This window comes from Anguilla anguilla, chromosome 11 (genome assembly GCF_013347855.1).
Source record: "Anguilla anguilla isolate fAngAng1 chromosome 11, fAngAng1.pri, whole genome shotgun sequence".
NCBI classification, from domain to species: domain Eukaryota; kingdom Metazoa; phylum Chordata; class Actinopteri; order Anguilliformes; family Anguillidae; genus Anguilla; species Anguilla anguilla.
The window spans coordinates 10,835,629-10,846,854 of record NC_049211.1 but is presented as its reverse complement, the minus strand read 5'-3'; the positions used below and the strand labels follow the sequence as shown (position 1 = coordinate 10,846,854).

The following is an 11,226-nucleotide window of genomic DNA, read 5'->3' as shown; positions in this document are numbered from 1 at the left end:
ACCCGTCAGACTGCTTCGTACTGCATTTTTTTGTTGTTGCATGTTCTATGTTAAGGTTTTTGGCAAGTAACTTGCATCGCAAACATTTCTGACATTTGCTTGCTCTGACTGAGAACTTTGTATTTTTTATTTTGAGGCATCTTTCTGGGGGAAACTCAATTCCCATGTACAGTGTTCAGAAGTAATATCAAAAATATTGTGTCAGCAGTGATAAAGGCGGCAATCTCTCTGCAGTGTAAAAGTTGAAAGTTCTGATGCTGAAATATTTTTTTTATTTATTGGTGGAGCTGCTTGAGTTCACCTGCTGTTCAAAGTTCCCCGAACGAGAAGGAATTCGCAGTGCACATTCCTGTAACCTTCTGTCCTTGATGGGTTTTCTCTTTTTATTGCTAAACGTGAAAGCTAGCATTTTCTCTTTATGGCTGTTCTTCCTGAGCTGACTGTCATGTTTAACTCATAAAACACAGAACACATAATATGTACAATTAAAGAGCTGTACACAGTAATCACAGCCCTACACCTCTCTACAGAAGCCACAGCTCTACACCTATCTACAGGGACCACAGCTGTATACCTCTCCACAGAAACCACAGTTCTACGCCTATACAGAAAGCACAGCTCTACATCTCTCTGCAGTAGCTGTAGCGTTACAGTGCACATTGTGTTTTTGTTGTTCATCCATGCGTTTTGTTGCTTGTGTAGTTTATGAACATAAAGTGATAATTTCCCATTCTGGGATCAATAATTTACTCTTCTAGTACTACTACAGCTACAAATTCCTGCAGCTTGAAGGACACTGTTTCTTGTGTACTGTCTGCTATAGAAACTCTTTGCAGTTTGCTGCCCTCTAGTGGAGAATTGATATTACTAAAACCAAGATTTCTCTCTTTCTCAAAGATATTCATCCATCCATCCATCCATCTTTACCCGCTTATCAGGGTCGCTGAAGCCTATCCCACTGTGCATTGGGCAAGAGGCAGGTTGCCAATCTATTGCGGGGCAAAGATATTAATTCATTTTCAAATTAACGTAATTGTCTCTTTTTCCCCCCCACAGTGAGTCAAAACAAGGTCACTGTGATTTAAATCACTGTGAATCTGTTTTGGATTGTGGAAAGACAAAAGGTACTGTGTATCAAATGGGGGTAAAGGTCTGGCATGCTGGAACTCTTGCTTGTAATGGATTATGTTTATTTACCCTTGTGTCTTCACGAGGTAGTGGAATCTTACTTTGTGAAGTGAATGATAAACTCTAGGACAAGGCTTGTTGACCTTAAGTTCACCCTACAGTGTGCCCTAACGTTCAGTCACTGCTTAGAAAACAATGGATTTGTCAGCCGGTTAAATAGAAGTGAAATGTGTTACCTTGAAACGTTGTTATTTAAATGATTATGTTACAAGAGTTTTCCCATGGCCTTTTTTCATTTGGGTTTGCCATGCACTGCCTCTCTGAAAAAAATATTTCCATGTGACTGATTGCTGACAGAAGGTAAAATGTATACAGACTTCGGCAAATGTTAAGCAAGTTGAGCAAAACTTTCATTTCGGGCTCGAATGTTTTCTTTGTCTTTTCGCAGCAAATGCTGTATCACGTTTGTGGTGACCAGAAAGGCATACAAACAAAAACACATATGGTTTCTGTATTTCTTTCTCACTATGCTTCTTCAAAGTCTGAAGACTGTCCATGTGTCTTAGTCTTTTCAAATACTGCAAGAAGTACACAAATGGATTGACTGTTCAGTAATGACTGATTTTGTGTGCTGCCTGATTCAGGGTTTGGCTGTGTATGCCATACTGTGTGTGCCTGTTTTGTTAAAATATGCATTCTTGAATTGACAAAGCATACATCAGTTTATTGGAGAAGTTTATTGATGGATCTTTCTCGTGTATGATGACACTGGTGTTCTGGTTTACAGCTTATGTGCTCTCTGTCCTTAGTAGCTGACCATGTTCTGCAGAAACAGGAAGCAGATGCAGGATTAATGCTATTAACATAGAGCTGAACATCATACAACATGTAACCTGGATATTGCAGAGGCATTGTTGATATTGCAGAGGCATTGCTGATATTGCAGAAGCATTGTTAATATTGGCGTGGCATGTAGTTTTGATTTGACTGTTCATCTTGATTCTGCTAGGGGAATTTTAACTGTGTTTGCATAACGGGAGCTTGCTGACCCTTAAGTGAATTTGGGTCGGTTTCTTTACTGTTCATTAACGCACTTTAAAAATGTACATTTTTAAAGTGAGTGTTACACAACCCAGTACTGTCATTGATATACTACACTGCCACCCCAGCGTGTAAAAGCGCACTGTGTAATTGTAACCGGTGTAATTATGGAGCGGCTGACAGAATAGGCCTTAAGCAGCAGTTTTTTCGTTTTGCCCGTGGCAAGAAGCCGACACCAGGCGACGCCGGACGTTACCGTGCGAGTCTGTCGCTGTTAAAAAGGAAGTTTGCGGAGTTGTGAGGTAGGGTTAGGGTTAGGGTTAGGGTTAGGGTCAGGTCTGTACTCACAGCGTTGATCCAGTCGATGTAAGAGCTGACTTGGGTGAAGACGGTGGGCTTCTTGGCGAGGTTGCACTTGAGGCCGGAACCGAAGCTCACGATGCCGTGGACCTCCCAGGACCCGTCGGCGCTCTGGCAGTTCAGGGGGCCACCGGAGTCTCCCTGCGTCAGCCCAAAAACGAACCCTCGTATCAGGCAGGCAGGGGAAGGGGCTGCTCACCCCCCCAAGAACCTGGCCCTAATTCTGCATGTGAGCTTTTTGCACGTGAACTCTGCTCCATTGTTATTTATTTTTTATCACTGCAATTGCTCCTCCTCTTAGGCACCGCTATACAATGCAACTTATAACACCATCATGCATGCACAGTGGTGCACAATGTAAAAACAGCAAGGGTGTGAGGGGCTACGGTATAAAATGGCAGTTGACACAGCGATACTGCTAGAATTATATTTAAATATAGTGCCTAGGGATGCTTGCTCCCAGCCTGACACGAGTGTATAAATTCACATGTAAAGTGGGGATGACTGGAAGCTTTTCTCTCATGGTGTGAACCGGGCCGAAGGGCGCGGTCTGTGGCGGATGCAGCGGAGGTGAGAGGTCGGCTGGCGGGACACGCGGACTCACGTTGCAGCCGGACACGACGCCGTCCCCGCCCGCGCACACCATGGTGTCCTTCACCTGGCTGCCCCACCAGTCGGGCCGGGTGCAGGTGGCGAAGTCCACCACGGGGAGGAGAGCCTGCTGGAGGATGTCCGCGATGGGGCCGCCGGCTGGGGGGAGAAGGCAGGGCAGGGGAGAGCTTTAGTGGGTGAGTACATGCTTCTAATAGGCAGGGACTGTCTCACGGTCTGATGCTTAGTTTTCTTTGTTATACTGATGCAGATGAGGTCAGGACCTCATGACCTGGGGAGGGGGGGGGGGGGTAATTTGGAAAGTGAGGGGAAGGAGGGGGAGGGGTTCTCACTGTAGAGGCGTCCCCAGCCAGTGACGTAGCAGGCCTCGTTATGGGGCAGGATGAAGCCAGCCTCAGGAAGACACGCGGGCATGATGGCGTCGCCAACGGTGACGGGAGTCTCCAGCTTTATCAGCGCGATGTCGTTACTGCGGAAACGCCCACAAAGAAGCGTCAAATGAGATTCTCTGACTGATCAAAGTCAAAAAGCAAAGGCATAGTGGTGAGCTGAAATTATGGTGCAACTGCAATGTACAGTAGCAATTACTCAGTTCATTGTATGCCTTAAATGAAATAATTCAAGTCCTAGATTCCACATTTCTTTAAATTACGTAACATTGGATGAAGAACAGAAAACCAAACCTAAGGACCTGAAAATATGTGCATGCATGTGTGCTATGTGTGTGTGTTTTTCTTTCTTTTTTTAACAGCAGAGACCCTATGCACCTCTGTTTTAACCAGAAATAACAGTGCAGCCCATTTCTAATTCAAATGTATATCACTTGCTTATAGCCTTCCTAAAAATAAGGGTGTGAATCTCTCTCTTATTAAACTGCACTCCTGTAGTGCCATTGTAAAGTTTGGACATAAAATGTTGGTTTCTGAAGATAGTACCATTTGGCAGTGTGCCAAAATGTTTGTTTCTTTTGGCTCTCCTTAATTAAAAACACTGAGTGCATATCTTTTCTGATTGTAATTAGTGTGGTGCATACAGGCATTTGGGGGCTCAGGGGTGTTAGGGCTGAAATGGAAGAGAAATTTTCCAGAACGAGTGCCTGTGTTCTTCCAGGTCCGCCCCCCGCCCCGCCCCGCCCCGCCCCGCCCGCTGTGGTCTCGTACCGGATGAAGAAGGGGTTCCATTTCTCGTGAACGATGATCTTGCCGGCAGGAATGGTCACAGACGCCGCCTCCGTCTCCTTCAGGTTGTGCTTGCCTAGCTCCACCCTGTAGGTCTTGCTACTGCTGCAGGTGAACAGGTGAGACAAAATACACAGACAGTTAGGCACATGGTGAAAGGCTTCTTCTTGCTCCCTTTAATCAACAAAGACACATGCCGTCTGACAAAGTGCAGCTAACTTTACATTACTGAAATGCAGCATCATTGAAGCTCTTTTTGAGTTTGTTGAAGTGTATATTTTTATTTATTTTCTTCGGTTTTAAATCACAAACCCACAATTGCCCCTATAATAGTCATTGCAGGGTCAGCACGTCATCACAATCCTTTGTAAATATCTAATATATCATTCATTGTATGCAAAAACTGTCTGGGCGAAATGTCAAAAAATTCAGGAAGTGAGCTTTCACTATAACATCCTGAAATCTTTTCAGTGAAGTGTGTGGTCATGTTTTTTTTTTTACAGATCCTGGCCAGGAGACAGTTGACATTGGTTTAAAACTTTGACTTGTATATAAATGCAAAAATGACGTCACAGAAGAAACATAAGTCAAATTTAAGGACCAGTGTTGATTGAATCCTGTGCCTTCTCTCAATGGTAACAGTTGAGGCATGCCCTGTTTTTCAGGGTTGCCAGTTCAAGTTCAGTTGGGCAGTATGTATACCTGTTAGGAGAGTACATCAGTGACTTGTGAAAATGAGATGTACATATTTGAAGTGTGTAAATTCCCCTAAATTCAGGTTTATACTGAGCAAACAAATTTCGCTAATAATGGCATTGCTACATGCTCTCACTGCTCTCACTGCCCCCATCCCCCCCACACCCAGTCTCCCTTTTCCCGGTCCCCCGTCTCCTTCTCACACCTGATACAGTGAGCAGCAGTGAGGACCCAGTCACTGGAAATCAGAGTACCTCCACAGGTATGGTACCAGTTGCCATTGCTGGTGTACTGGAGAGAGATCTTTGGTCCAACGGAAATAGAAAAGACAGTCAGGAAAACCACGCAAGTAATGGGTGGATTTACTCTTGACGTTTATCACTGGCCATCAAAAAAAGTTAATTTCAAAAAGGTATTCCAAATATATATTAGAGGTACTCCATTGTCAGGAAGTCAAGACACCTTTATGGTATAAACAACAAAATCTGGATATACCACATTGTTCTGGTCAGTTTCATTCTAGGAATTTAGTTTGATATTGTTCCTGAAAAACATTTCTGCATTTTCCCCATCCACTCTGCATGTTTATCTAATATGATTTGCATTATATTTAAAGCACCCTTGGACAACCCCTTTCAAAACAGAACAATATTAAAGTCTGACTGAGTAAAGGGACAGTATGAAAGTCTGTGTGCCAAAGTGGGAAAACATGACTGAACTCACCTGCCAGGGCCAGCTGTTGGGTATGGCATCCACGCCTCCCACCACCCTCGTCACCACTGGTCTGATAGTGGGCAGCCCACACCCATAGGCTGGGGAACATGACATATGCACACACACACACGCACACATGCGCACACACGCATGCACATGTACACACACGCACACACGCATGCACATGCACACACACACGTGCACATACAAATGCACGCGCACACATATCACCGACAACATGTAAGCTATTTATAATTGTAATGTTGCATATCTCAACAGCCACACAAACATAATATTAGCAAAATCTTATCATCCTAACCCTGAGTTCATAAATAGATGAATAATTACAATAATAAGTAAAATTGAGACTTAATATGCTGTAAATGCCTTGTTTTGTTCCCCAGTTGTACAATGCTTTAGTTTCACAGCATGATTATTATCAGACAAAACCAAAGCACAGCAATAATATCTATTCCATTCTTTATCAAATTAGGCTGAATTAATAAGGCAGTTATTTCAAGATTTACACTGCAAAAACAATCTGTCTTAACAAGTGTTTTTGTCTTCTGTTGAGACTTAAAATCTTATTTTTTATCCTCTCAAGTATAAAATATTAGCTTGTTGTAGGTTACTGTTTGCTTGCCAAGTGATATTTCCTTACCCCATTGGCAAATCTTGAAATGAGTCAAATTGCCTCACCTCATTGCCAATATGTTGTCTTATTTAGCAAAAGATTTTATGTCTAGGACGTTAAGTCTAAATATAAGACAAAAATACTTTTTGGTTTTTGCAGTGTATTGACATGTATGTGAAAGAGACTGGAATTAGTCTCACTTACCGCCAGCAATGAGAACAGCCAGGACCACAAACTTCATCATGCTTGTATCTTCAATTCATGTTACTGAGCTGCGGTCTTATATATGTAAGGAGTGAAAATTAAATGCATTTATGGGAAATATTACATATGTCTATCTGGAAACTAATTAAAAATAGCCTTACCTTCATGTCGGAACTGAGGTTGTTGTGTAACTATTAACCAATACACCACATGATTTTTATCTGAATTTTCCCACTATTTCCCAATGCCCACATGGCTTGGTTGTGCAGGCAGAACTATAAAATTGAAATCCTAGGAATAAAACCCTTGAATTAACGCGAATGCTAAATTGCTAACATTAATTGGAACATTAAATTCCAATACATGTCTTAATGATTTGTTACATCACACTAAAAAAAAATTTTTTCTCCTTGAACATCTCTCATACTAAAAGAGAAGGCGATGATGTATTATTATGTTGTCTCAAAGTAAATGCAAACATAAGGAAATGCTTAAATACTGTAATACTGTTTCTTTAAAACATTTTTTTTTTGGGAAGTGATGCTCTCAGATATATTTAATCTAAATTTTATGACCAACTAACAAATGAGTTGTTTATCTCCTCTACAAAAAATGGTATACATCATGATTTGGTACCAGGTATTACTTCTCATATACCCTTGATGTTTTAATAACAAAATGTGATATGACTTGTTCTTCAGGAAGTAATATGAATCTGTTTAAGAACATTTCATAGAATAGGCTACTGCTCTCCAGTTAAGTATGTGAAATGTACTGTACATTTAACATACTTCATTGAATACTTAATAAGTGATAATTAAATACCGGCTGCACATTTTGGACTGATGGGCACCAGTTCAGCCTTTTTTGTGAAATGTTGGGACACCCAATAGCTGATCACCTGGGAATTTCACACAAACTTTCCAACTGCTGAGAGATAAACACATATATTTTTAGATTTTTATCTCCAAGGTTAAGTTAAGTGGGATAGTCTACCTGGAAGAGGTGTGGGATTGGGCAGTTGTGTTTCTCAGGTATTTTTGCGTCGTGATTTTCTGGTATATAAGGGAGATCGTTTAGCTCGTAAACACTGAAGACAGTCGTCATGAAGTTCCTGATCTTGGCATTCTTTGTTGCTGGTGGTAAGCAAGCAAATAGAGTTCTCTACATTTTCTATACAGTACTTTGGTGAAAATTGAAAAAACAAAATTTTATTAAAACTGCACATTTCGCCTTCACACATGTCCGCAATCATATTCTGATCACAGGCTGTACATGTCTATTGGCAAAGGCCTGACCATTGATTTAAATGGGTCATTTTAAATGGATTCTCTCAACTTGTGACGTTCTGACAGAGTGCTGTGTCTCATTGTTCCTTAGCCTACGGGTGTGGGCTGCCCACTTTCCCTCCTGTGGTGACCAGGGTGGTCGGAGGCGATGACGTGAGGCAGAACAGCTGGCCCTGGCAGGTGAGAGAGCTGACGATCCCACAGTTCCGTCGGCATGGGAACGTGCTGGAAGTGACATCATTGCTTTTTGTTTTACCTCACCCCACCCCCTCCCGCCTCCCCCTCCTGTGCAACAGGTGTCTCTCCAGTACAAGGGCAGCAACGGTAACTTCTACCACACCTGCGGTGGCACTCTGATCTCCTCCAACTGGGTCCTCACTGCTGCTCACTGCATTGGGTACGAGAGATGCACAAGGGTGCAGTCTGATCAACTATGGCTCATCGTAAAATTAAGAATAATTTATATGTTATCAAACCGTAGACGGTAAATTCTGTGAACACGTGAGGCTTCTGATGTTCTTAAAAATGAAAATAACAGCATTAGCATGTTTGGTTAAAAAATCTTCTGACTCTTTTGGTTTGTTTTTGACCCAGCAGCAGTCGCACCTATAGAGTCTACCTGGGCAAGCACAACCTGGAGGTCAGCAATGAGCCAGGTTCCGTGGCTATCAGCCCTTCTAAGATCATTGTCCATCCTCAGTGGGATTCCTACAGAATCCGGTAGGTGTTGGCTGCGAGGCTTTTTTCTTTTATTGAAAGATCCATTTGCTTGTAATCACTGTGTTCTGTGTGTTCCACAGCCATGACATCACTCTAGTCCCTGTGTTCTGTGTGTTCCATAGCCATGACATCAGTCTAATCACTGTGTTCTGTGTGTTCCACAGCAATGACATTGCCCTGATCAAGCTGGCTAGCCCTGTTTCCTTCAGTAGCTCCGTCATGCCTGCCTGTCTTCCTGACTCTGGCCATGTCTTGTCCCACAATGCCCCTTGCTATGTCACTGGTTGGGGACGTCTCTGGAGTGAGTTACTGTAACCCACATTTGTCGACTCTCTTTTCCCTATTCATTTACAGAAACAATACTCCCTTGGAACTGTAATAATATAATAACATTAATACGCATCAACTCATACTAAAAGTGAAGAGTGAAACCGTGGAATGCATTAGCTGAGTGTATAGTAAGTCTGTGAGTGGCTAGGCTGGGGATGGCTAACCGTAAACCCGCGCTCGTGTGCGCGCCTTGCATCTCCACAGCCGGTGGCCCCCTGGCTGATGTCCTCCAGCAGGCTCTCTTGCCCGTGGTCAGCCATTCCGTCTGCAGCCAGCCCGACTGGTGGGGCAGCCTGGTCACCAACAGCATGATCTGTACCGGAGGCGATGGTCAGCTGGCCAGCTGCAACGTGAGTCACTGTCCTTCCACCTCCAGCTCGACCGCGTCTGGACGAACTGCGCCGCCGCGCTGCTCCTAGCTGAGCTGCCGAGCCGCGACTCACCCAGGACTGTGTTTTTTTGTTTTGTTTTGGTTTTTTTTGTGCAGGGTGACTCTGGCGGACCCCTGAACTGCCAGAGCCCCGATGGATCCTGGGAGGTTCACGGTGTGGTCAGCTTCGGCTCCAGCATGGGCTGCAACTACCCCAAGAAGCCCTCTGTCTTCACCCGTGTCAGCGCCTACACTTCCTGGATGAGCAGTGTGAGTGCAGCTTTAGCCATGTCCTGCTACTCCTGTTCTCCATGCCAGTGCTACACACTGTACCCAGTACAGGGCTAGTAATGCAAATCACTTTCCCTGCAGTCACTGCGCAAGACCGTGTTTTTTAAAAATGGGTTTACAGCGATTAACAATGGCACCATATTTGTTTGTTAATTTATTTGAAAAATTCATTCAACAGTTACCTTTTTCCAGTGTGGCTTACAGAACTTACAGAAAAAAACTGTGCACTGTAAACACACATACGACATATTGCCCATTGCTGCGGTAACTTACAATACATATTATTATATTTTTAACTATTGTTTTTTTTTTTTTTCACAGGTGATGGCCAGCAACTAAAGTGTGGTCAAGATCATGAGTCTGGTGATTAATTAGTGGAAATAACAATAAAATTACGTAGACTGATTCAAGTGTGTACATGTCTTTCTTTGTTTCGTCAGGAGACAAGCCAACGGGGTACATTTGAACATTATAAGGGAATATCTCTGATATACAGTGAGCTCCCTAATCTTTGTGACAAAGTCATTTTTTTCTTGATTTGACTCTGATTATCAGTTTTTATTAAAGGGTCTTTTTATACATTTTGGTTTCACCATGTAGAAATTACAGCATGTTTCATTCATAGCCCCTGTTTCAGGGCACCATAATGTTTGGGACAAATGGCTCCACAGGCGTTTCTGATTAGTCAGGTGTGTTCAATTACTCCCTTAGTGCAGGTATAAGAAGCAATTGAACACATCTTCTGTAGTGAGCTTTCAGTATCTAGTCTTGATTCTGACTGTCATTGGCATTTGCCAACATTAGGACCAGAGTCGTCCCAATGAACGTGAAGGAGACCATTAGGAGGCAGAGAAATAATAAAGAAAAAAAAAACAGTCAGAGACATAGGCAAAAACATTAGGCATACCAAAATCAACTGTTTATGGGTCACAGGCTTCAAAGAGTCATTGCATGCAAAGGACATGCGTCAAAACATGACTACTTTCATTTACATGTCTCAAACATTATGGTGCACTAAAATGAGAGACCATGTATTAGTGCTGTCATTTTGACACGGTGAAACGAGAATGTTTAGAAATACCCTTACATATACACTGAGAATGTGAACTTTAACCACGCATTAATTGTTTGATTACAAATCTAAAATTCTAAAATGTAAAAATGAGTACAGAGCCAAATCAACTGTACTGTACCGCATTGTTCACACAGCTGCAGCCTTTCTGCAACAGATAGGGTTCCCAGGCAGCTATCAGAATGGGTGCCTGGTGTACCCAAACACATTATCACACTCAAACAACACTTGCATGGAGGGGGAAAAAGCGTTACCTTACAGATGGCATCTCAAATGTGTGAAACATTGATATGGCAAGAGATTGATTTCCAAAAATCCTGTAAATAATTTCCAGCTGTAGTACCTTGTTTGATCGGTGAAGTGGCTGGTTTTACTGAATGGCAATTTACCCAAACTGAGATCACTATAAACTACTATTACTATAAATTACTATTTATAGCTATAGTTTTGCAATAGCTGAGGGGGGTATCTGCTTTACAATGGCTGGTGCAGGGACACATTGTGTACAGGTGAATAGATGAATTGAAACCGGTTTTTATTATAAAATGCCTCTTTTTCTCTGAAAAACATCATAGCAGCGTTTGACC

General features: G+C 42.7%; 2 protein-coding genes across 2 annotated transcripts; one reads left to right on the top strand and one right to left on the bottom strand.

Annotated features, from left to right (window-relative positions):
* Positions 1–1,846: 1,846 nt before the first annotated feature.
* ela2l (elastase 2 like) lies at positions 1,847–6,659 on the bottom strand. The gene is made up of 8 exons (XM_035382554.1): positions 6,568–6,659; positions 5,739–5,827; positions 5,221–5,318; positions 4,302–4,424; positions 3,474–3,610; positions 3,134–3,279; positions 2,518–2,670; positions 1,847–1,951 (listed from the first exon to the last, which is right to left on the bottom strand). The coding sequence occupies exons 1-8, from the start codon at positions 6,605–6,607 to the stop codon at positions 1,934–1,936; spliced, it is 804 nt and encodes a 267-aa protein (XP_035238445.1). The 5' UTR covers positions 6,608–6,659; the 3' UTR covers positions 1,847–1,933.
* An 897-nt stretch (positions 6,660–7,556) lies between these two features.
* On the top strand, positions 7,557–9,972 carry ela2 (elastase 2). The gene is made up of 8 exons (XM_035382553.1): positions 7,557–7,709; positions 7,948–8,036; positions 8,153–8,253; positions 8,454–8,576; positions 8,741–8,877; positions 9,111–9,256; positions 9,394–9,546; positions 9,889–9,972. Exons 1-8 carry the CDS (start codon positions 7,673–7,675, stop codon positions 9,904–9,906), a joined length of 804 nt encoding a protein of 267 aa, XP_035238444.1. The 5' UTR covers positions 7,557–7,672; the 3' UTR covers positions 9,907–9,972.
* Positions 9,973–11,226: the final 1,254 nt, after the last annotated feature.

Bases quoted from the DNA above. Each gene is read 5' to 3' on its own strand.
- ela2l (XM_035382554.1), bottom strand. From the start codon at position 6,607: ATGATGAAGTTTGTGGTCCTGGCTGTTCTCATTGCTGGCG. The intron at 5,828-6,567 runs GTAAGTGAGACT...CATGTTCCCCAG, and splicing joins GGCTGTTCTCATTGCTGGCG to CCTATGGGTGTGGGCTGCCC. The intron at 3,611-4,301 runs GTACGAGACCAC...GCGTTTCCGCAG, and splicing joins TGGAACCCCTTCTTCATCCG to TAACGACATCGCGCTGATAA.
- ela2 (XM_035382553.1), top strand. From the start codon at position 7,673: ATGAAGTTCCTGATCTTGGCATTCTTTGTTGCTGGTG. The intron at 8,878-9,110 runs GTGAGTTACTGT...GCATCTCCACAG, and splicing joins TGGTTGGGGACGTCTCTGGA to CCGGTGGCCCCCTGGCTGAT. The intron at 9,257-9,393 runs GTGAGTCACTGT...TTTTTTGTGCAG, and splicing joins GTCAGCTGGCCAGCTGCAAC to GGTGACTCTGGCGGACCCCT.